Source organism: Pongo abelii, chromosome 10 (genome assembly GCF_028885655.2).
Source record: "Pongo abelii isolate AG06213 chromosome 10, NHGRI_mPonAbe1-v2.0_pri, whole genome shotgun sequence".
Classification (NCBI taxonomy): Eukaryota; Metazoa; Chordata; class Mammalia; order Primates; family Hominidae; genus Pongo; species Pongo abelii.
In genome coordinates, this window is record NC_071995.2 from 132119015 (window position 1) to 132145344 (window position 26330).

At 42.5% G+C, this 26330-nt stretch overlaps 1 protein-coding gene across 17 annotated transcripts in view; it reads left to right on the forward strand.

The window, feature by feature from the left end:
* ZNF10 (zinc finger protein 10) overlaps positions 1 to 13095 on the forward strand; it is a 28261-nt gene extending 15166 nt beyond the window's left edge. For 9 of the 17 annotated variants that reach the window (XM_009248456.4, XM_024256770.3, XM_054528493.1 and 6 more), the window contains 3 exons: positions 4644 to 4770; positions 5447 to 5542; positions 9144 to 13095. In XM_009248456.4, the coding sequence (XP_009246731.1) occupies positions 4644 to 4770; positions 5447 to 5542; positions 9144 to 10609 (1689 nt within the window). In that variant the 3' untranslated portion in view covers positions 10610 to 13095. The remainder of the gene's footprint in view (positions 1 to 4643; positions 4771 to 5446; positions 5543 to 9143) is intronic. The other 8 variants (XR_008512439.2, XR_010135858.1, XR_008512437.1 and 5 more) reach the window with 4 other exon arrangements.
* The last annotated feature ends 13235 nt before the right edge of the window (positions 13096 to 26330 follow it).

A 26330-nucleotide genomic window follows, 5' to 3' on the forward strand; every position in this document is an offset into this window, starting at 1 on the left:
AAACCTGGAGGGAAGGAGAGAAGATATCCAGCATACAGATCTCATAGAACATTCCATTTTAAATATTTTTATTTACATACAATAACGTTCTCCCCTTTGGATTTACAGTTCTGTGATTTTTGACAAATGCATATAGTTGTGTAGCCCCCACTTCATTCAAGATACAGAGCAGGCTGGGTGCTGTGGCTCATGCCTGTAATCCCAACACTTTGGGAGGCCGAGGCAGGTGGATCACTTGAGGTCAGGAGTTCGAGACCAGCCTGGCCAACATGGTGGAACCCCGTCTCTACTAAAAATACAAAAATTAGCTGGGCACAGTGGCGGGCGCCTATAAACCCAGGTGCCTGGGAGGCTGAGGCAGGAGAATTGCTTGAACTCAGGGAACAGAGGTTGCAGTGAGCCGAGATTGTGCCACTTCACTCTACCCTAGGTGAAAGCGAAACTCCATCTCAAAAAAAAAAAACAAAACACCAAGATACAGGGCAAACCCATGATCCTAGAATTCCCTATGTGCCACCCCTTTGTATATAGTCCATGCTTACTCCCCCTCCAGCCCCTTGCAACCACTGGTCTGTTGATTTTTACCTTTTCCAGAAGGTCATATAAATGGAATCTCATAGTGTGTAGACTCTAGCTCCTTTCATATAGCATAATGTATCGGAGGTTCATCTGTTGTTGCATGAGTCAGTAGGATGTTCCTTTTTATTACTGAGTAGATTTACATTGTGTGGCTGTACCATGTTTTGTTTATGCATTTCCTGTTGAGGGACATTTGAGTTTCTTCCAGTTTTTGCCAATTATAAATAAAGCCCTTTCTCGGGTTTATACATTTGCATACAGGTTTTTGTGTGGACGTAAATTTTCATACTCAGGTATTTAGCCAAGAGAATGATAGGTGTGTGCCAAGAGTACGTTTAACTTTATGAAAAATATGCAAATTTTCCAAAGTGGTTGTAGCATTTTTGCTTTCTCACAGTAATGTGTGGGAGTGGCAGTTATTCTGCATCCTCACCAGCACTTGGTATCACACATTTTAAAAGTTTACCCTTTCTAATAAGTGTCTTAGAGGTATCTCACTGTCATTTTAACTTTCATTTCCCTAATAATGACATTAAGCATCATGTGCTTATTTATTACCAACTACCTATGTTCTTCTTTGGTGAAATGTTTATTTTAGTCTTTTGCTCAGTAAGAAAACTAGTCTGTTTTCTTACTGAGTTTTTTTTTTTTTTTTTGGGAGACGGAGTCTTGCTCTGTAGCCCAGGCTGGAGTGCAGTGGTGCGATCTCAGCTCACTGCAACCTTTGCCTTCTCCCGGATTCAAGCAATTCTCCTGCCTCAGCCTCCCAAGTAGCTGGGACTACAGGCGCATGACGCCATGCCTGGCTAATTTTTTTTTTTTTTTTGTATTTTAGTAGAGACGGGGTTTCACTGTGTTGCCCAGGCTGGTCTCGAACTGCTGAACTCAGGCAATCCTGAGGCATTCCCGAGGCCTGCCTTGGCCTACCAAAGTCTGGGATTACAGGCGTGAACCACTGTCCCCAGCCTCTTACTAAGTTTTGAGGGTTCTCTGTACCTTATACTTACACATCCTTTGTCAGATAATGTGATTTGCAAATATTATTTCCTGGTCTGTGGCTTGTCTTTTCATTCTCTTAGCAATGTCTTTTGAAGAGAAAAAAGATTTTTAGTTTTGGTGAAGCTGACTTTGTCAGTTTTCAATTTGTTCTTTTTTATTTTTTTGGAGACAGAGTCTCATTCTCTCGTCTAGGCTGGAGTGTAATGGTGCGATCTGGGCTCACTGCAACCTCTGCCTCCAGCGTTCAAGCGATTCTCATGCCTCAGCCTCCGAAGTGGCTGGGATTACTTGTGTGCACCACCATGCCCAGCTAATTTTTGTATATTTATTAGAGATGGCATTTCACCATGTTGACCAGGCTAGTCTCGAACTCCTGACCTCAGATGATACTCCTGCCTTGGCCTCCCAGAGTGCTGGGATTACAGGCGTGAGCCACCATGCCTGATCTATCAATAAATGTTCTTTTATGGATCATGCTTTTGGTGTTATTGCTAAGAACCCTCTGAAGAACTCAAAATGACAAATATTTTCTCCTATGTTTTCTTATAGAAGTTTTATAAATTTATGTGTTACGTTTTGATCTATTTAGGATTTGAAATTTTTTTGCAGATTGACACATTTATCAGTGTGTAATATCCCTCTTTATCTCTTCTAATATTCTTTGTTCTTAATTCTATGTTGTCTGATACTAATACAGCCACTCTGGCTTTTGTATGATTAGTGTTTCCATAGTATATCTGTTTCTGTCCTTTTACTTTTAACCTCTCTAGGTTTCTTTCTAGGTTGTATTCAGTGTTGGTTTTTTTTTTTTTTTTTTGAGATGGAGTTTCGCTCTCGTTGCCCAGGCTGGAGTGCAATGGTGATATCTTGGCTCACTGCAACCTCCGCCTCCTGTGTTCAAGCGATTCTCCTGCCTCAGCCTCCCGAGTAGCTGGGATTACAGGCATGTGCCACCACACCTGGCTAATTTTGTATTTTTAGTAGAGACAGGGTTTCTCCATGTTGGTCAGGCTGGTCTGGAACCCCCGACCTCAGGTGATCCGCCCGCCTCAGCCTCCCAAAGTTCTGGGATTACAGGCATGAGCCACCACGTCTGGCCCAGCGTTTTCTTTTAGGTAGCAGATAGTTGAGGCTTGTGGTTTGTTTGTTTGTTTGTTTGTTTTGAGGCAGGGTCTCACTGTTGCCCAGGCTGGAGTACAGTGGTGTTATCACAGCTCACTGCAGTCTGGCTCAAACTCCTGGACTCAAGTGATTCTCTCACCTGTCTCCCCAGTAGCTGGGACTATAGGCATGAGCCACCACATCTGGCTAATTTTTAAATTTTTTGTAGACACAGGATCTCCCTATGTTGTCCAGGCTGATTTGAAACTCCAGGGCTCAAGGGCTTGTGGTTTTTGCTATTGCTTTTTTTTTTTTTTTTGAGACAGGTTCTCACTCTGTTGCCCAGGCTAGAGTACAGTGGTGTGATCACAGCCCACTGTAACATCTGGCTCCTGGGTTCAAGTGATCCTCTCACCTTAGCCTCCCGAGTAGCTGGGACTACAGGCACATGCCACCACGCCTGGTTAATTTTTGTATTTTTTGTAGAGACAGGGTTTTGCCATATTGCCAGGCTGGTCTTGAACTCCTGAACTCAAGTGATCCACCTTCCTCAGCTTTCCAAAGTGCTGGGATTACGGGTGTGAGCCACTGCACCTGGTTGCTTTTTTTTTTTTTCTTAATAAAGTTTGGCTACCTGTTTTTTAATTGTTATGTTTAGACCATTTTTGTTTAATGTTATTATTGATACAATTGGATTTAAGTGTGTTATTTTATTATATGTTCTCTGTATATCTTTTCCCCCTTCTTAATTTACTGCCTTTATTTGGATTATTTGAATATATTTTAGTATTTCACTTAATGTCTTGGTTTTTCAGCTTTATATTTTTGTATTTTTTAATATTTGCTGTAGGGATTAGAATATACATATCTAATCTTTTACAGTCCACTTAGAGTTAATTTATACTACTTCAAGCAAAATCTAAAAGCCTTACAACATGTGGGTCCCTTTATATTTGTCCCTTTTTGTTAAAGTTGTGTGTACGTTGAAAAACTGCACCAGAAAATGTTACAGGTCTTTATTTCAACTGTTCTGTATATTTTTGAAAAATTTAAGAGAAGAAAACAAATCTATTATATTTACCCAGATATCTACTGTTTTTGTTATTTATCTTCCATTTCTGAGATTTCAGGTTTCTCTCTGGTATCATTTCCCTTCTGCCTGAAGAACTTCCTTCAGCACATCTTCTAGAGCAGATCTTCTGGCAACAAATTCTGTTAGTTTTAGTTCATTTGAGAATATCTTTATTTTGCATCATTTTTGAAAGATATTTTCACTGGCTGTAGAAATTCTGGTTTGTTTGTTCTTTCAGCATTTAAAAACAAACAAACATTATTCCACTGTCTTTGACCTTTATGGTCTTTGATGAGAGACCCTCAGTCACTCAAATAGGTTTTTCTCTAGATATAATCAACACTTTTGATGTGGCTGATAAGGGCCTTGCATCTGTCTCCTGTTTCTTTGTCAAATTGTTTTGCTACTGCTAAAATATAATCTCCCAACTCTTCTGTTTTTTTTTTTAGTACCTACCAATGGTCATGAAAAATGTTTTGGATAATTATTTTAGGTTATAAAACATGGCTAGGGTGGTAAATCTCTTAAGCATTAAGGTGTACTTGAATTAGGTTCTTTATTTACGTAGTGTAAAAGTGGGTTAACTTTTTTGGAGAATGGATGATTCCCCCTGCCATAGCTGTTTAAAATTTAATTTAAATAAAATTGCTTATGACAGTTTTCTTTAACCTAAAGCATCACATAAAACTTGTTTTCAGACAGTAGGTACCTAATAGCCATTCCTTTTAAGACTTGACTGGAATAAATACTACTCACTCCTAGAATAAATTGTGGTCCATCCACTTTACCTGCCCCAGTGCTGTCAGCTTAATTTCTCTTCCTGTTAGCGATCAGGAAAGGGGGATAGCAAAGATGCATATCTGGTGTAATGCAAATGGGTTTGATGTTGTAGACACTGGTGACCTTCAAGGATGTATTTGTGGACTTCACCAGGGAGGAGTGGAAGCTGCTGGACACTGCTCAGCAGATCGTGTACAGAAATGTGATGCTGGAGAACTATAAGAACCTGGTTTCCTTGGGTAAGACTAGCTCTGTTTTTGAAGACTTTGGTTCTGCATTGATCAAAAGGTACAGAGACCCTGAAGCATGTATCATACCAGAGTACGGGCTTGGCGTTCAGAGGCCTAATTTCTTTGAGGCATAGAACAGGGTTTTTTTACTCCAGCTTTTGTGGAAAACTTGTTTTAATGTATTGAAGTTTTAAAAATGCCTCTTTAAAAAATGCCTCTTTAAAAAGTTTTCTGGCTGGGCGTGGTGGCTCACGCCTGTAATTCCAGCACTTTGGGAGGCCGAGGTGAGCGGATCACAAGGTCAAGAGATTGAGACCATCCTGACCAACATGGTGAAACCCTGTCTCTACTAAAAATACAAAAATTAGCTGGGCGTGGTGGCGTGCGCCTGTAGTCCCAGCTACTTGGGAGGCTGAGGCAGGAGAATCACTTGAACCTGGGAAGTGGAGGTTGCAGTGAGCCAAGATTGTGCCACTGCACTCCAGCCTGGCAACAGAGCAAGACTCCATCTCAAAATAAATAAATAAATAAAATAAAATAAAATAAGTTTTCCTGCCTCTGTCAACTTGAGTCCCTGCCAGTCCTGCAGAGGGTTGGTGGTCAGGTTGAATCTGAGATGTTTCTTTGTGCCTACCTCAGAGCTCCCCTGACTCTTACCCTGTTCTTTGTCTTTCACTGTGAACAGGTTATCAGCTTACTAAGCCAGATGTGATCATCCGGTTGGAGAAGGGAGAAGAGCCCTGGCTGGTGGAGAGAGGAATTCACCAAGAGACCCATCCTGGTGAGGACCAGATAAGAGTTGTCATAGGCAGCAGCCCAGATGGGCTGTGAGGTGCTAGAACTTCTAGAGATAGTGGTCACTGGCCCTCCTCACAGGTCCTTCTTCCTGGGAAGACTGAATTTATCTGGCCCCTGTTTCCCCACTGCCAGTCTTTACATTCCATTTGCATTCAGAGGCAAAGGTTTCTCTGTCTGTTGACGTGCTTGGTTTCAGCGCTCTCACATGTTGCTCTTCTAATTGTTACCACTAACCCTAGCATCTTGTGCTCTCGTTTGTCATAGAATCACTTCTTGCATTTTTGCCTCTCTTTGTTCTTTCATGTGACCCCTTCCCACAACTCAGTTCTCTGTGCAAGCTCTGGAGTGGGACTCTTATCACCTTCTTTTCTGAGAGTTTGTTTTCTGCCAGGTAGAAAACTGCTGCAGAGACCTCATAATTCCTTTTGCCTCAACTCTCCTTCCTTTCCAGAATGGCTGCTCACGGAAACACCAGTTTTTCCTACTGTACTTTAGATCTTTTTTTTTTTTTCGAGATGGAGTTTCACTCAGTCTCCCAGGCTGGACTGTAGTGGCGCGATCTCGGCTCACTGCAACCTCCGCCTCCCAGGTTTAAGCGATTCTCCCGCCTTAGCCTCCCAAGTAGCTGGGATTGCAGGCATGCACCACCACGCCCAGCTAATTTTTGTATTTTTAGGAGAGATAGGGTTTCACCATGTTGGCTAGGCTGGTCTTGAACTCCTGACCTTAAGTGATCCGCCCACCTCAGCCTTCCAAAGTGCTGGGATTACAGGCGTGAGCCACCATGCCTGGCCTCTATCTAGTTTTGTATTTAATGTTTTAAAAATTTATTTATAGGCATTTCCCTGCATCTCAGACTTTGAGTGTGATGTAAATGAAATCTGAGTCTTACTTGTCCTGTAATTTAGCCTCAAGTTTTTTCCCATGAAGCCTTTTATGATTCCTCATTAAGTACTGGCCTCTTCCTCTTCTGAACTTCCACTTAGTTTAAATCTCTACTTTGAAATATTATCATAAGCTCTTTTTTACTTTTTAGTATTTGCCTTGTAGGTGATTGTATCAAAATGGTATCTCAAAGCAAGTCTTTCAACTGCCTTGGGACCATGGCAGGAAATATTGTTATATTTTCTTTTCTTTATTACTTACCTTCTTTCTTTCTTTTCTATTTTGTTCATCTAGTAAGCTTTCCTGAATGTCTGTTGACAAGTATCCAAAAATAACAATTATTAACTGGGCCCAGCAGTTTATATTTTTATTGAGAATTTATTGTCAAAAGAAATACTCAGACTTCATGGGCTTAAATGCATGGAGTTTTACAGAATCTACAAGGCTGTTAAATTCATTATCAAAACAAAAATTGTAATGAATGATGATTTTTAAAAATCAGATGATTTATTGATTAATGGGTCCAATAGACTTCGACAATAACTTACTGGCATGGCTGTATTACATAATATGTGGAAGATTTTAGGATATTAATAAAACACCTCATTCTTATGATCAAACTCTTCACTCAGAATTGTCCTCCATTAGTGCTCAGCACCCCCCCATCATACATATTCTTCATAGAATCTTCCAGTTGGCATTTGTAGGTTGAAAAACTTCTCCATAAGATTTTCTGATGTTCTGGGTTGGGGAAAGGGGGGAAAGGGTGGTGTATTTCCTATTAAAAATCATCAGGATGGGGAAGAAACCAGGAACTAACAAGGTGGTAAGGGACAGGACTGGTTGGGGTGGGATTGTATAAGGAAGTCATTTAGGGACCAGGCCTGGCACAGGGATCATTTACCAGGTGTATTAGTTTCCTGGGGCTGTGGTAACAAAGAACCAGAAGTTAGGTGGCTCAAGACAACCAAAATGTATCATGTCACAGTTGGAGGCTGTAAGTCTAAAATGAAGATGTCAGTGGGGCTCTGCTATGCTTCTAGGAGAGGGTCTTTCCTTATCTCTTCCAGGCTCTGCTGGCCCCAGGTATTCCTTGGCTTGTGGATATATCATTCCAGTCTTGGTCTCCATGTTCACATGTTCTCTTCCCCTGTGTCTGTGTCTTTTTTATGGAGGACCACCCTCATACTGGATTAGGGGCCCATCCTATTTCTGGTACTACCTCATCATAACTAATTACATCTGGAAAGACTGCATTTCCAAATATGGTCATATTCTGAGATACTGAGGATTAAAACTTCAACATACCTTTTTGGGGGAGGATACAGTTTAACCCATAATACCAGGTAGGAGTGGAATGTCACCCCACTTATGTAAGATGAAGTGGTATTATCAGTGTATTTTTTAGGTTTGGGATTATATGTTTTACCTGAAAGACATTGAGAAACAGATAAAGCTCTTATTCAAGAGAAATAATTTGCAGTAATATACACAGGTAGCAGATGGCAGAAATTCTAAGAGCGTATGGGTCAGGCTTCAGATTCTAAGTTCACATCTTGTGGTAGTAGTCCTATCAGTTGTTAAGTCTTTATGTTTCAGAGTGAAGAAATCAGAAAAATGAGAAGAATGATGATGATTATTGTAAATCTTATTGCTTTGACCATAAATGTGCCAGAGACTGTAATAGGCTCACGCTTTGTATAATACAATAATCTTAAATAACAAATACTATCATCCTTAGATTACAGATAAGCAAAATGAATTCTTCAAAGTTTAGCAACTTGTCTAAATTCACCACTAGTAGTAATATAAAAGTTAGGTTAGAACTTGTATCTTGGTAACTTTTGTGCAGTTACTCTTCCAGCTTGTCATGCAGCCGCTCTGAGAGGTCTGTTGTGTCACTCATCTGGGTGTTATTCTATAGTGCTTCTGTGATTTGGATAAAAAGCATTGCTTGACGTATGGCTGCATTCATGGTTTAAGAATACTAAATTGGGCCGGACACACTGGCTCACGCCTATAATCCCAGCACTTTGGGAGGCCAAGGCGGGCGGATCACCTGAAGTCAGGAGTTCAAGACCAGCCTGGCCAACATAGTGAAACCCTGTCTCTACTAAAAATATTAAAAATTAACCAGGCATGGTGGCAGGTGCCTGTAATCCCAGCTACTTGGGAGGCTGAGGCAGGAGAATCATTTGAACCTGGGAGGCGGAGGTTGCATTGAGCCAAGATCGCGCCATTGCACTCCAGCCTGGACAACAAGAGCGAAACTGTCTCAAAAAGAAAAAAAAAAAAGAATACTAAATTGATAGTAATGTGAAGAATGTGTGAATATGTGTCAGGGGAAAGTCCTGACAACAAGTAGACAGGTGAGGAACTTACATTGTTAATATCTGGATTAGAAAATGAGAGTGCAGTCCTTTTTATGGAATTTCCCTTATTTCTACCCTCACCATTGATACTCTGATCCCATGTGTCATGCTGTGTCCTGTGGCTTCTCCTTACTCCTTTTGCGCTTTGTGAGTACTGTATACCCCAGTGCATTTATTGTTTACTGCTCCATCTCATTCTCTATCAAAGTTATAAAGCCATATTTGAAAGCAACTGTGTATATCTTGCATACTTTGTCTCCACATACATCCTACCATTCTCACCTTAATACTCTCTTTAGTTACACAAACATTTTTCATTTCTTTCAGATTCAGAGACTGCATTTGAAATCAAATCATCAGTTTCCAGCAGGAGCATTTTTAAAGATAAGCAATCCTGTGACATTAAAATGGAAGGAATGGCAAGGAATGATCTCTGGTATTTGTCATTAGAAGAAGTCTGGAAATGTAGAGACCAGTTAGACAAGTATCAGGAAAACCCAGAGAGACATTTGAGGCAAGTGGCATTCACCCAAAAGAAAGTACTTACTCAGGAGAGAGTCTCTGAAAATGGTAAATATGGGGGAAACTGTCTTCTTCCTGCTCAGCTAGTACTGAGAGAGTATTTCCATAAACGTGACTCACATACTAAAAGTTTAAAACATGATTTAGTTCTTAATGGTCATCAGGAAAGCTGTGCAAGTAACAGTAATGAATGTGGTCAAACTTTCTGTCAAAACATTCACCTTATTCAGTTTGCAAGAACTCACACAGGTGATAAATCCTACAAATGCCCTGATAATGACAACTCTCTTACTCATGGTTCATCTCTTGGTATATCAAAGGGCATACATAGAGAGAAACCCTATGAATGTAAGGAATGTGGAAAATTCTTCAGCTGGCGCTCTAATCTTACTAGACATCAGCTTATTCATACTGGAGAAAAACCCTATGAGTGTAAAGAATGTGGAAAGTCTTTCAGCCGGAGTTCTCACCTCATTGGACATCAAAAGACCCATACTGGTGAGGAACCCTATGAATGTAAAGAATGTGGAAAATCCTTCAGCTGGTTCTCTCACCTTGTTACTCATCAGAGAACTCATACAGGAGACAAACTGTACACATGTAATCAGTGTGGGAAATCTTTTGTTCATAGCTCTAGGCTTATTAGACACCAGAGGACACATACTGGAGAGAAACCCTATGAATGTCCTGAATGTGGGAAATCTTTCAGACAGAGCACACATCTCATTCTGCATCAGAGAACCCATGTGAGAGTGAGGCCCTATGAATGCAATGAATGTGGAAAGTCTTACAGCCAGAGATCTCACCTTGTTGTGCATCATAGAATTCACACTGGACTAAAACCTTTTGAGTGTAAGGATTGTGGAAAATGTTTTAGTCGAAGCTCTCACCTTTATTCACATCAAAGAACCCACACTGGAGAGAAACCATATGAGTGTCATGATTGTGGAAAATCTTTCAGCCAGAGTTCTGCCCTTATTGTGCATCAGAGGATACATACTGGAGAGAAACCATATGAATGCTGTCAGTGTGGGAAAGCCTTCATCCGGAAGAATGACCTCATTAAGCATCAGAGAATTCATATTGGAGAAGAGACCTATAAATGTAATCAATGTGGCATTATCTTCAGCCAGAACTCTCCATTTATAGTTCATCAAATAGCTCACACTGGAGAGCAGTTCTTAACATGCAATCAATGTGGGACAGCGCTTGTTAATTCCTCTAACCTTATTGGATACCAGACAAATCATATTAGAGAAAATGCTTACTAATAAATATGGGAATTTTTCACAAAGAGCAATGACTTTATTTTGCATTGGAGAACTCCTGGAGATAAGCTGTACAAATTGAATCTATGTGGAAATGCTTTCAGTCTTGTTACTATCCTATTGCACATTAGAGAATTGGTCCTGGAAGGGAAAGAAACCACAGATTTTATTTCAGTACACAAATGCCATCAGATTTTCTTCTTTTCATGAATTCCTACAGAAGTAATTGGCCTGGGAGCATTCTTGACCAAGTCTTAAATGCTAGAATCTGAGAAGGAATTATTAAATAGGTGAGTTGTTGAGCGAGAACCCCTTCATTTGAAAAGAAATGAGTATGCTACTGTAGGGAGAGTTGTTGCTGAGAATTAAGAAATGATACAGTTAATGCAACAAAAGATGGAAAATAATATTTCAGTCAATATGTCATTGTTTACTTGACTGTGTCTCTCTTCTGGGACATTTAGTAGTGTTTGGTATGTTTTATGTGTCTGGTAGAAACCATATTTTGGTTAACAGCAAGGAAAATGCTTATAATGTAGAACAATTAAAAACAACACATCTCCACTACCAGTGCTAACCCATATTTAAGTACATTTGCATGTGGGCAAGAATTGAAAGCATATAGATAATTGAACAGAATTGATTTGTTAGATAATGAGATTTTGACTTGAGTTTTATAGTCTGTTTAATGTTGCTGTAATAATTATTTTAAGAAACTTCTAAATATTGTAAGAGGATATCTAGTTTCTCTATTCTACCATCAAAGAAGCTTTTGAGTACCACCTCTTAATGAGCTTTCCTATTCTAAATTGTTTTGAGTCACAGAGTTCCACTTTTTCCACTCTTATTAGCACGGCAAAAGCTCCTGAGAATTTAAAAACACAGTAATTCTCTGGATGTTAGGACCTAGGGGAACACTGGGCATTTGAACATATCAGGGAGGGTCCCCATTTTAGTGGGAACAAGTATTTAAACAATATTTAGAGCAAGTGTCCTCATGTGATAAACAGAGCACAGTCCAAAGATACCCTCCTTCTCAAGGTAGTCTTTTATCTTTATAAAGAAAGATTAGTGTTTAAGAGCATAGACTTGAGCTAGACTACCCAGGTTGAAACCCCCCTAGCTGGGTGATCTTGAACATGCTGCTTAGCTTCTCTGTGCCAAACTTACTGATATCCTCCTCTGTAAATTAGCGATAATAATACTTACCTGGTAGGATTATGGTGTTACATGAGTAAACGGAAACAGCTTAGAATAGTGCCTGACATATATTATGTTCTCTGTAGTTACTGGCTGTGATTATTAATAATATTGCCACACCCTAATATCTGTTATTTAATTGAAATCTGCTTGTGTGCTTATAAGAATTTACTGAGTTCTCACTTCCCTTACAGTCATACATGGTTTTTCCCTTTTACCTAAATCAGAATTCAACAGCCTGGGAAAATCACTGACAAATAGTGGATATAGGTTTCATTTCTGAGGATCAATAAACAGCTTGTAATGTTGTATACACATTTATTCTGTTTGTACAAAGGTTTTCCATTCTATGGAGAGGATCCCAGTCTTCAGATTCTCTGGTAAGTTAATAACCCACAAAAGATTCAGGAAGAGGATCTATTTTAATTTTCTCTTTCATTCTATAAATCAGTCTATTGTATATAGGGACTGACCATGATTCTCCATTTTCTAGCATAAATATTAGCTGCTTAATGATTGATTGTTGAACGATACATGAAGTATTGCCGAAGCCAACCAGAGATCTTGATCTCTCTCCGAGGAAAAAACCTAGAAATGATGGTTAGAATCAGGAGACTTGAGAACTACGAGGAACATGGCAGCCTCTAGCTCATACTTGTCGTCGTACAATCGAGATCAAGTTAATTGGCCCCGGTCTTACATTTTCAGTGAAGTCAGACTCAGAACTAGGTCCTGGGTTTCATGTTTCCTGCTGCTCTTCTCACTGTGTACACACCATGCCCACATACAACATGCCTATCAGAAATGGTTTTCATTAAGGGAGTAGAATAGTCACTTAACTGGGGCTCTTAACATTGCTAATAACCTGTGGCTCAATTTCCTCAACTGTATAATGAGGATACTACTAGTATCTACCTCAAAGCGTTGTCATGTGGATTGAGATGATATGTATGAATCACATAAAAGAGTGCCTGGCACATAGTAGGTGCCATTAATAATATTACTATTGTTAACACCTTAAGGGTCTAACTTGTAATGAGGACAGAAATATGTATGAGGATGATCACCAAAATATTTATGACAGTGCATAATTTGCAAAATGAAAAAATGTACACTAGCATAATATTTGTGGCATATCCGTGTAATCGAAGATTATGCAGGCATTAAAATATGTACACAAAAAGTTTGGTAACAGGAAAAATGCTGTCATGTGTTACAAAAGCATGATAAATAATTGTTAATGTGGAATAAGCTCAAATATATCAAAATAAATGTATTGTAAAAAATGAGTGTTGCCCAAAACTAAGGAAATTTGTCAAAATATTAACAGTAGTTAGCCTATATATTGGGAAAATTGGTGTTTCCTTTTCCATTTTTACACTTTTCAGTTCTTTCCAAAGCCTCCTGAAATAATATATCTTACTTTTAGAATTGGAAAACAATCTCCTCAGTGATGAAATTTTTTTTTTCTTCAAAAGGTCATACCAAGGCCCGGTGTGTTGGCTCATGCTTATAATCCCAACAACTTGGGAGGCTGAGGGAGGAGGATTGATTGAGTTCAAGACCAGCCTGGGCAACATAGCGAGACCCTGTCTCTACAGAAAGTTTAAAAATTAGGTGTGGTGGTGCATACCTATAGTCCTAGCTACTTAAAAGGCCCTGAGGCAGGAGGACCACTTGAGACCAGAGTTTGAGGTTGCAGTGAATTATGATCACAGCACTGCACTCCAGCCTGGGCAACAGGGTGAGACCCCATCTCCAAAAAAGGGGTGTGAGGGCTCATACGTGTTAATAAGCTACTAGAGGCCCGGCACAGTGGCTCATGCTTGTAATCCCAGCACTTTGGGAGGCTGAGGCGGGTGGATCACCTGAGGTTGGGAGTTCAAGACCAGCCTGGCCAACATGGTGAAACTCCCGTCTCTACTAAAAATACAAAAATTAGCTGGGTGTGGTGATGCACGTCTGTAATCCCAGCTACTCGGGAGGCTGAGGCAGGAGAACCGCTTGAACCCGGGAGGCGGAGATTGCAGTGAGCCAGGATCGCACCACTGCACTCTAGCCTGGGCGACAGAGTGAGACTCTTCCGTTAAAAAAAAAAAGCTACTAGAACCTTAATAAAGGAATTTAGCAAGGTCATAGGATATGAAGTTACAAAAATCAATTTTATTTCTATATACTAGCAGTGACCAATTAGGAAATGAAATTGGAAATACAGTTCCATTTATAATGATACAAAAAAAGTTAGGTTTTGAAGGAAAGGTGAGGGTTAAAGAGAGAGTGGCTCAACAGAAACACAGGTTTATTGACAGCAAAAACCTGCAGAGAGGGGACCAGCTTAGTGCCGGAGCCCACTGCTGCTTTCAGGCTGGGGTAATTATAGGTCTGGGTGGAAGGGGTCTGTGTGGTATGGCTTGCTGCCTGGCAGCATTTGATAAAGATGTTCCTGTAGTCAGGTGGTTAGGTAGGATGTTTCTCATGGCCGAAGCCCCTGAAGAATTGCCTTGACCAGGGTCTGTGAAATGGTTGGGGGTTTATAAAATGATGCAGCTTGGACTAACAGTGACCAATTAGGAAATGAAATTAGAAATATAATTCCATTTACAATGATAGAAAAAATGTGAAATACTTAGATAAATTTAATGAAACATGAAAGACCTGCACAGTGAAAACTATAAAACATTGCTGGAAGAAGTTAAGGAACATATAATAAGAATAAATAACACAAAAGAAATGGAGAAATAGACCTTGGTCAAGGATGGGAAAACTCAGTATTGTTAAGATGGCAGTCCTCCCGAAATTAATCTTTATTTTATTTATTTATTTATTTTTTGAGACGGAGTCTTGCTCTGTAACTCAGGCTGGAGTGCAGTGGTGCGATCTGGCTCACTGCAAGCTCTGCCTTCCAGGTTCATGCCATTCTCCTGCCTCAGCCTCCCAAGTAGCTGGGACCACAGGCGCCCACCACGATGCCTGGCTAATTTTTTTGTGGTTTTAGTAGAGACGGGGTTTCACCGTGTTAGTCACGATGGTGTCGATCTCCTGACCTCATGATCTGCCCGCCTCAGCCTCCCAAAGTGCTGGGATTATAGGCGTAAGCCACAGCGCCCGGCCCCGAAATTAATCTTTAAATTCATAGACATTTGTGTGGTTATTGACAAACTAACCAAAAATTTATAGGGAAATGCAAGGGACCTAGAATAAAGCAAATTTTTTCAAAGAACAAAGTTGAAGGGCTTACACTACCTAATTTCAAAGCTGACTATACAGCTACAGCAATGAAGACTATGTGGTATTGTCATGAGGATATAGTTAAAACACAAAAATATATAACACAAAAAGCACAAATATAAACCAGACTTCATCAAAATTTCTCCTTGTATGCAGCAGAGAAGAAGGGCATAGCTGTGAGAACACTAGCACAGAAATTAAGATCAGAACCCAGACCAACTGCCTACTTTTCAAAGAACTTGGAAGGAGTAGCCTTGGGATAGTCAAGTTGCCTGTGGGCAATAGCAGCCACTGCTGTGTTAGCCACTAAAATCACTCTGGGCCAACCACTGGAAGTTCTAACCCCCATCAGGCAAAGTCAGTCTTAGAGGTAAAGGGACACGTCTGGATGATCAGGGAAAGGTTAACCAAATACCAGGACATGCTCCTAGACAATCCAGATGTAACCCTTAAAACCTGTGACACCTTGAATCCAGCTTCATTGCTATCCAGAGGCCCAATAACTGATAATTCCTGCAAGCAGGTCATTGCACACACATGTTAGTCAACCTGATTTAAAAGGTCAGCCTCTCCCAGATTCTGAGGACGACTGGTTCACAGATGGCAGTAGCTTTGTGTCAAATGGGGAGTGCCAAGCTGGATATGCAAAAGAAAATCACAACCCCATTACTGAAGCCCAGCCACTGCCCCCTGGCACATCAGCACAAAAGGCTGAAATCATTGCTCTTAACACAAGCATTAATGTTGGGACAAGAAGAACAGTTAATAAAGGAACAAGGGAGACAAAAACAAGGATCCTGGTGGTATATGGGATCAAAAATACATCTTCCTCGAAGAGCCTGATGGAGAATGACTCTTCCCATATGTGGAGAGATGCCACCCTGGCCATGATTAACAGGCTCTTCATTGGGCCTAACAGCTTTGGTGGTTAAGCAGATCTGTCAAGCCTGCTCACTGTGTGCACTTAACAGCCCAGGAAATAAAATGCCTCCTTTAATAAAACCAGTCCAGAGGAAGGGAACTTACCTAGGGGAAGACTGGCAACTAGATTTCACCCACATGCCAGCTGGCAGAAGATGCAAGTTTTTGCTAAATACCGTTACTGCTAACAGATACCTTTACTGGTTGGGTCGAAGCTTACCCTACCAGAACAGAGAAGGGTAATGAGGTTATAAAGTTTCTCTTAAAATAAATGATGCCCTAGTCTGGGTTATCTGAGAGTCTCCAAAGTGATTATGGCCCATTCCTTATCTCCCAAATAACTCAAGGAGTTGCTAAGCCTCTCAGAATCAAATACTATTTACATTCAGCATGGAGGCCTCAGTCCTCCGGGAAAGTAGAAAGGGATAACCAAGCTCTAACATGACCGTTAGCAAAGCTATGTCAGGAAAAATCAGAAATTGGGTCAGCTTACTGCCCATAGCCGCCTTAAGGATCTGTAATACCCCTAGAGCAAAAATATAAGCCCATACAAAATGTTATACGGAAGGCCATTCTTAACTAATGATCTAATTACTGATCCAGAAACAGCTAGTTCAGTAAAATACCTAGCCAACCTAGGACAATTTCAGTAGGCTTTACAAAAGTTTGGAACTCAAAGATTTCTCATACCAGGAACTAACTAGCATCCCCAAATCAGGCCAGGAGATAAGGTACCTGTTAAAACATGGAAGGAAGGATCACGTGATCAACAATTGCAACACAAATGGAAGGGACCTTTTCAGTGTTACCGGCCACGCCTTCTGCAGTCAAAGTGCTGGGATTAGATAGTTGGATACATCTTTCAAGGATGAAGTCTGAGATACCTGAAGCCCCAGTCCTGGAACCTGAAGTTTCCATCAGCCACTACACCTGTGAACCTGTGGAAGACCTGAAGTTCCTGTTTAGAAGGAAACCAAAAGATAAACGCCTAACAACTTTTCTTGGTGTTTTTGTTGCGGTAACTGCAGGCTGGATAATAGTAGCCATATTTTTATATTTTTTGTAGTTTATTTGCCTACTTTCAAATGGTTGGAATAACTTCTTTTGTAGTAATTAAGCAGAATGTTTTAATTCATTCTTATAATAAACATTCCTGACAGCATAGGTATCCAACCCCTGAAGTTCTCATTAAACCTTTTAACCAAATTCATTTCCTCTCGCCTAGAGACCATCATGCTTCAGATGAACATGCAATCAGGTTTCTAGCCAGTTCCAAATGAAGACAGCACCCCTGGCCATAAAGAAACCACCCTGTCTAAGGCCCGGCACGGTGGTTCACACCTGTAATCCCAGCACTTTGGGAGGCTGAGGCGGGCGGATCACGAGGTCAGATCATCGAGACCATCCTGGCTAACATGGTGAAACCCCGTCTCTACTAAAAATACAAAAAATTAGCCAGGCATGGTGGTGGGCCCCTGTAGTCCCAGCTACTCGGGAGGCTGAGGCAGGAGAATGGCGTGAACCCGGGAGACGGAGCTTGCAGTGAGCTGAGATCACACCACTGCACTCCAGCCTGGGTGACAGAGCAAGACTCCATATCAAAAAAAAAAAAAAAAAGAAACTACCCTGTCTCTGGATCACTTGAGGTCAGGAGTTTGCGATCGGGCTGACCAACATGGTGAAACCCCCTCTCTACCAAAAATACAAAATTAGCCAGGCATGGTGGCACATGCCTGTAATCCCTCCCTACTTGGGAGGCTGAGGCAGGAGAATCCCTTGAGCTTGGGAGGTGGAGACTGTGGTGAGCCGAGGTCACTCAATTGCATTCCAGTCTGGGCAACAAGAGCGAAACTCTGTCAAAAATGGAAGGGGAAGGGAGGAGAGAGAAACAGGAAGGAAGGGAGGAGAGAGAAAGAGGAAGGGAGGAAGGGAGGGAAGGAGGGAGGGAGGAAGGGAGGAAGGCAGGAAGGGAGGGAGGGAGGAAGGGAGGAAGAGAGGGAGGAAGGGAGGGAGGAAGGGAAAAGAAAGAAAAAAGGAAAGAAAAGGAAGGGAAAGGAAAAGAGAAAGAAACTATCCTGTCTCCACTAGACAGAGCAGGATGAGCGTTCCATGATCCTCAGTAGGTAGGGACTGTGCCCCAAGTCAGTATGAAGCAGTTACAGAAGAGAGACCATCAGTTCTGTGTCCAGAATTGGTGGGTTCTTGGTCTCACTGACTTCAAGAATGAAGCCATGGACCCTCACAGTGAGTGTTACAGTTCTTAAAGGCGGCATGTTCAGAGTTTCTTCCTTCTGGTGGGTTTGTGGTCTCGCTGGCTTCAGGAGTGAAGCTGCAGACCTTTGCGGTGAGTGTTACAGCTCTTAAGGTAGTGCGTCCGGAGTTGTTCATTCCTCCTGGTGGGTTCATGGTCTCGCTGGCCTCAGGAGAGAAGCTGCAGACCTTCGCAGTGAGTGTTACAGCTCATAAAAGCAGCGTGGCCCCAAAGAGTGAGCAGCAACAAGAGTTACTGCAAAGAGTGAAGGAACAAAGCCTCCACAGTGTCGAAGGGGACCACAGCGGGTTGCAGCTGGTGGCTGGGGCAGCCTGCTTTTATTCCCTTATCTGGCCTCACCTACATCCTGCTGATTGGTCCATTTTACAGAGAGCTGATTGGTCTGTTTTGACAGGGTGCTGATTGGTGCATTTACAATCCCCGAGCTAGACGCAAAAGTTCTCGCCCCACTAGATTAGCTAGACACAGAGCACTGATTGGTGCATTTACAAACCTTGAGCTAGACACAGAGCACTGATTGGTGCATTTAGAAACCTTGAGCTAGACACATGGTGCTGATTGGTATATTTACAATCCCTTAGCTAGACATAAAGGTTCTCCAAGTCCCCACCAGATTAGCTAGATACAGAGTGCTGATTGGTGCATTTACAAACCTTGAGCTAGACACAGAGGTTCTCCAAGTCACCACTAGACTCACGAGCCCAGCTGGCTTAACCCAGTGGATCCCGCACAGGGGCTGCAGATGGAGCTGCCCGCCAGTCCCACGCCCTGCGACCGCACTCCTCAGCCCTTGGGCAGTCCATGGGACCGGGTGCCGTGGAGCAGGGGGAGGCTCAGGCAGCGCAGGAGCCCACGCCCCAGCCCAGGGGAGGCTCAGGCATGGCGGACTGCAGGTCCCCAGCCCTGCCCCGCAGGGACGCAGCTGAGGCCCGGCAAGAATTCGCATCGCCGGTGGGCCGGCACTGCTGGGGTGCCCAGTGCACCCTCTCCAGCTTCTGGCCTGGGTGCTAAGCCCCTCACTGCCCGGGGCCGGCAGTGCCGGCCGGCCGTTGAGTGTGGGACCTGCCGAGCCCACGCCCAACCGGACCTCGCACTGGCCCACAAGCGCGGGGCAGCACAGCCCCGGTTCCCGCCCACGCCTCTCCCTCCACATCTCCCGGCAAGCTGAGGGAGCTGGCTCCGGCCTCGGCCAGCCCAGAAAGGGGCTCCCACAGTGCAGCGGTGGGCTGAAGGGCTCCTCAAGCGCAGCCAGAATGGGCGCAAAGGCCGAGGAGGCCCCGAGAGTGAGCAAGGGCTGCGAGGGCTGCCAGCACACTGTCACCGCTCAGTCCCTCTGCCTCCCATAAAGATTTATGGTGTTCATGTCTCAGAGGGAAAATGAGGCAGGAGAATAGGGTCTGGAGGCAAGGAACTCAGGCCAATTCATGCTGACTAGGTATCAAAGGCTGCTCCCTTTTCAATCCCTCCTTTTTCTGTGTGGCAGTTGCTGCGTGGCAATTGCAGCCCCTCCTTTTCTGGGGTGGCAGTTGAAAATGAAAGTACCTCTGATTGGCCCCCTCCCACAATCAATCAGACTGGTCATGAGCCTACTGTTCATTCTGATTAGTCCCCTCCCACAACCAATCAGACGGGTCGTGAGCCTACTCTTCATTCTGATTGGTCCCCCCCACAACCAATCAAACTGGTCACCAGGTTAATCAGAAACCTCTAGAGGGTATTTAAACCCCAGAAAATTCTGTAACCAACACTCCAGCTGGTTACTCAAGCCGGCTCCCACCCTGTGTAGTATACTTTCATTTAAAATAAGTCTCTGCTTTCGCTGCCTTGCTTTGTTTGTGCATTTTGTGCAAATCTTCGTTTGAAATGCCAAGAACCTGGACAACTACCCTCAGCCAGTAACAGTGGGAGTGGTGGTTCCATGACTATATTCATTTGTGAAACGTACAAAACTGTACACTCTAAATGGATCCAGCTTATTATATGTAAATTTTGCTTCAATAAAGTTGATTTTTTTTTTGAGACAGAGTCTTACTCTGTCGCTCAGGTTGGAGTGCAGTGGCGCCATCTCGGCTCACTGCAAGCTCCGCCTCCCGGATTCACGCCATTCTCCTGCCTCAGCCTCTTGCGTAGCTGGGACTACAGGCGCCCACCACAACGCCCAGCTAATTTTTTGCATTTTTAGTAGAGAGGGGGTTTCATGGTGTTAGCCAGGATGGTCTCGATCTCCTGACCTCGTGATCCTCCCACTTCGGCCTTCCAAAGTGCTGGGATTACAGGGGTGAGCCACCACACCCAGCCTAGTTTTGTAATCTATACTTAAAACTTAAGAAAAAATGTATTTATAACTTCAAACAACAGTTTTAAAACCAAAGTAAACCCCTGGAAAATTTTTTTTGTCATAAAACCTACATTCTTGAGCATCGTAAAATTCACATTTAACAAAAATGAGAAAAGCATAAAATTCTGATGAAGGATTAAAGCTCCTACTCGCTTTTTCTTGAGGCAGTGTTGCAGGAAGAATATGCTTTATGCATTCTGTGAGGAGTAGCAAATAAACGTCCTTAATTCACATGGCATTTACAATCCCCATGCCCACCACCTACTGCATTCCTCCCAGGATTGCTCCTTCAAATGGCAGTCTCTATTGTTGCTTCCCCAGACCCCAGAAATGACCTCTTCACATGCTATCATTTTTGTTACCGGTCTATGGTGGGATGCAGATCAATTTTTCTCTCCAACCTAAAAATGCTATTCCTTTGTGGGTGGCAAGCCACTCAGGTGCCAAGGCAAGAGACCGAGGGCACAAGCTGTTCCAGTGTAATAAAGAAATATATAGAATAAGAATAGTTATACTAGAAATAGATCATAGATATGATTATATGTGAACATCATTAATCATTAGTTTGTAGCATTACTCTTTATTCCAATATTATAATAATCTTTGTTCTACAATTATAACCTTGGAAAAACCAGGCTATATAGAGATAGGAACTGAAGGGACACGGGGAGAAGTGACCAGAAGACAAGTGTGAGCCTTCTGTCACACCTTGTCAGGGCCACTAGAGGGCTCCCTGGTCTAGCGGTAACGCCAGTGCCTGGGAAGGCACCCGTTACCTAGCGGACCTTGGTCTAGCGGTAGTGCCAGTGCCTGGGAAGGCACCCATTACCTAGTGGACCTTGGTCTAGTGGTAGCGCCAGGGAGTCTCCCTTTTCCTGGGGGAGTTAGAGAAGACTCTGCTCCACCACCTCTTGTGGAAGGCCTGACATCAGTCAGGCCCACCTGCAGCCATCCAGAGGCCTGACCATCTGTGCTTCAGCGGTCACGCTCCTGGTCCGCTTTCATGTTCCGCTCTGTACACCTGGCTCTGCCTTCTAGATAGCAGTAGCAGAATTAGTGAAAGTACTAAAGTCTTTGAAATGCATAGAAATAATGACGTAAGCTGTCCTCTCTTTCTCTCCGCCTCAGCTGCCAAACAGGGAAGGGCCCCCTGTCCTGTGGACATGTGACTCACGTGACCTTACCTATCATTGGAGATGGCTCACACTCCTTACCCTGCCCCCTTGTCTTGTGTCCAATAAATAACAGCGCAGCCAGGCATTCGGGGCCTCTACCGGTCTCCACGTCTAGGTGGTAGTGGTCCCCTGGGCCCAGCTGTCAGTTCTTTTATCTCTTTGTCTTGTGTCTTTATTTCTACGATCTCTCATCTCCAGACACGAGGAGAAAAACCTACAGACCCAGTAGGGCTGGACCCTACACTCCTTAGTATCCTATACTACCATATGTCACACTAAATCTATTTGAAATCACAGACTTATTATCAAATATTGTAGTGTAAATTGATTATGCAGTTTCTGAAATTTTAGCGCAAAGTTATAAAACTCTTGGTTAACAGAGAAGTGCAGTTGCAATGACTGCATTTCCTTTACTAAAACACACACATAAAACTGATTTTCTTAAGACATGAACTAAATGTTTTTCTTTTTTCTATTTTTCGAGATGGAGACTCGCTCTGTTGCCCAGGCTGGAGTGCAGTGGCGCAATCTCAGCTTACTGCAACATCCGCCTCCCAGGTTCAAGCGATTCTCCTGCCTCAGCCTCCCGAGTAGCTGGGACTACAGGCGCCGCCACCACCCCTGACTAATTTTTTGTACTTTTTAGTAGAGATGGGGTTTCACTGTGTTAGCCAGGATGGTCTTAATCTCCTGACTGCGTGATCCACCCACCTTGGCCTCCCAAAGTGCTGGGGTTATGGGTGTGAGCCACCGCGCCTGGCCTGTTTTTCTTCATGGAATTGGTCCTCATGCAAGAAAAGATGATCATCACTGCTAATAATGAAGGCTACAGCAGAAAGAAACATATTTTCATCTTATGTATGTTTCAGATTGATACATCAAATTGCCATTTTTGTAGGGAACATGGTCAAAAATATAGGCAAATTTGTATGGTTCAATCTACTAATTAGATAATTCCATGCTTATTAGTGTCTCTGAATAGAAATGTAGTTATAATTGTCTGGCAACATGCCTCTTGTACAGCTTGCAGAACCGTGAGCCAAATATATCCCGTCTTTATAAATTTCCCAACCGCAGGTATTTCTTTATAGCAATACAAATGGACTAAGACGATGCCAGATTCTGGGTTAGATCCTTTCCCGTAAGGGACATTATTTGTGAGAACTTGAACAGAGTTGAATATTGATGCTAATAATGCTACCATCTTAATTTCCTGACTGATAAAGATACAAGAGAATGATCTTGTTTGAAGGACATATTAAGAACTGAAAGGGTGGCTGGTTGCGGTGGCTCATGCCTTTAATCCCAGCACTTTGGGAGGCCAAGGCAGGTGGATCACCTGGGGTCAGGAGTTCGAGACCAGCCTGGCCAACATAGTGAAATCCTGTCTCTACTAAAAATACAAAAATTAGCCGGGTGTGGTGGCAGGCATCTGTAATCCCAGCTACTTGGGAAGCTGAGGCAGGAGAATTACTTGAACCCAAGAGGCGGAGGTTGCAGTGAGCTGAGATCGCACCACTGCACTCCAGCCTGGGGAACAGAGAGAGACTCCATCTCAAAAAAAAAAAAAAAAGAAAGAAAAGAAAAAGAAAAAGAAAAAAGAAGTAAAAGGTATCATGTTATCTTTGTCTTCTTGAATGGTGCAGAAAAATATTTCTTTGTATTGTATGTGCAACTGTTCTGTAGGTTTGAGCTTGTTTAAATATATTTTTCTAAAAATCACAATTTTGTATATTTTTCATAAATAAAAATGCAATTTCCAGGACTGAAAAACAGTGGTCTGGTCATATGAAAGGCTATGAATATTTTAAATCTTGACAGAAATTGCCAACTTGCCTCCCAAAAAGGTGGTGCCAATTTATATTACCATTATAAGCTTTATGAGAATATCAGTTAGAACACATCTGATAAATATCATATCTACTAATAAATATCAATGTACATTTAAAAGTAGATCTCATCTCCAAATCAAAATATGAACACACATACCCTGCACACACAACTAGTTCACAAATCATGCTATTTTTAAATCTTTCATGGTTAATCTTTTGAAACTAACTATGTGTCCAATCTGGGATTTGAAAGCTATCTTCATATTTAACAAATATCAAATATAGAAATTGTATCTCACATCAAGGCAATAAAATGATTTTTTTAATTCTTTTTTTTTTTTTTTGAGATGGAGTGTTGCTCTGTCACCCAGGCTGGAGTGCAGTGGTGCGATCTCTGCTCACTGCAACTTCTGCCTCCCAGGTTCACACCATTCTTCTGCCTGTAGGTGGGACTACAGGCACCCGCCACCACGCCTGGCTAATTTTTTGTATTTTTAGTAGAGACAGGGTTTCACTGTGTTAGCCAGGATGGTCTCGATCTCCTGACCTCATGATCTGCCCACCTCGGCCTCCCAAAGTACTGGGATTACAGGCGTGAGCCACTGCACCTGGCCAATTTTTAAAAATTCCAATGAATTTTGTCATATACTGATCTGAAGGGTTTTTCAGTTAAAAAGTGCTGGAGAATGCTGTGATGGTATGTTTGGGAAACAGAAGCTTTTCACATGAGTGTTCCTGAATCAGTCCTCACTGCCTAGACATTGAACTTATTAGACAAAATGGTGATATCAATAAACAGATAGACATTATTAAAAAGAACTGAAGAGAAATTATGGAGATGAAAAGTATAACTGAAATGAAAAATTCAGTATAGAGGTTTAATAGCATATTTGAGCAGACAGAAGGTAAATCAGCAAACTTGGAGATAAAACAATTGGAATTATATAGTGTGAGGAGCAGAAAGTAAATTTTAAAAAGTGAACAGATTACAGGCATTCCTTGGAGATACTGCAGGCTTCATTCTACACCATCACAACAAAGCAATCAATCATCATAAGGAAGTCACACAACATTTTTGGTTTCCCAGTGAATATAAAACCTGTGTTTAGAGGGTGGGCTTCAAGATGACTGACTAAAGGCATTTGGTACTCACCTCATTCACAAAGAAGAACCAAAAATGGCAAGTATATAATCCCACTTTGAGTAGATCATCTAAGAGAGGACATATAATTCAACAGAGAAGTGATAGAAAACACCTAAGGCAAGGAAGGAGAGGGAAGCGAGGTAGCCTGCTCAGCCACTGGAGATTGGCTGAGAACCCAGAGAAACACTCCAATGTGAGGAAAGGGTATGTGAGAGATTCCCTAGCAGTCCACATTTCCACATTTCCACCATGGTCTCTTGCAATCCTAGCATGGGAAATTTCCTCAACCTTCATGGGCCCTAAGACCAACATAGTAGCTGCCTGGAGACCACATGATGGCATTGCTACAGAGATGGGGCATACACTGGGTCTTAAACACACCCTGAGTCCTAAGTTGCTTCAGCACAGTGCCATTTTGAGAGCCCAGACCCTACCACACTTCACCCTGCACCGGGGCTCAATAGTTCCTGCTTATCTGCATCCCAGGAGCCCTGTTGACAAGCATGCTTGGCCCACCACTCCCACTCCCTTGGGCCCTGGGGCGCAAGGGCTGGCCCACCTGGAATCCCTATCTCCAGCAAAACGACTACAGTCTACACCAACGATGGTGCTCTAAGCCACTGAGGAAATCACAGGTACCACTGAAACTGCTTACAGCTGAAGAATTTATATGGAGACTACACTGCTGCATGGACCCAAAATAAAACCTAAAGTGCCCTACCCCAGGCCAGGCGCAGTGGCTCATGCCTGTAATCCCAGCACTTTGGGAGGTGGGCGGATCACCTGAGGTCAGGAGTTCAAGACCAGCCTGGCCAACATGGTGAAACACCATCTCTACTAAAAATACAAAAATTAGCCAAGCGTGGTGGTTGGTACCTGTAATCCCAGCTACTCAGGGGGCTGAGGCAGGGAAATTGCTTGAGCCCGGGTGGCAGAGGTTGCAGTCAGCCCAGATCCCACCAGTGCACTCTACCCTGGGTAACAGAGTGAGATTCTGTCTCAAAAAATAAAATTTAAAAATTAAATTAAATTAAATTAAATTAAAAAGTGCCCTACCTGGCCAGGTGCAGTGGTTCATGCCTGTAATCCTAGCACTTCAGGAGGCCAAGGCAGGGAGATTACTTGAGCTCTGGTGTTTGAGACCAACCTGGGAAACATGGTGAAACCCAGTCTCTACAAAAAATACAAAACTTAGCCAGGTGGTGTATGCCTGTGGTCCCAGCTACTTGGGAGGCTGAGGTAGGAGGATTGCTTAAGCCCAGGAGGTAAAGGTTGCAGTCAGCCATAGACACATAGTTGCAGTCACCATAGATACATCTTTAGGAAAAAGTCTTCCTCTACAAAAGCAAATTCAAAAAAATGGAAGAAGTGACTTTTTCGCCAGATGTGTATATATCAATGTTGAGAACACAAGAAACATGAAAAAAAATAAGGAAAAAATGATACCTCCAAAGGAACACAGTAACTCTCCAGCAAACAAGGATGCTATATCCAGAAAAGTTAAATGAAGTCATAAATGAAGAAGAAAGAAAGTCTTTCCCAGGCAAATAAAAACTTAGGGAATTCATCACCAGTAGACTGGCTGGCTATACAAGAAATTCGTATGGGAGTCCT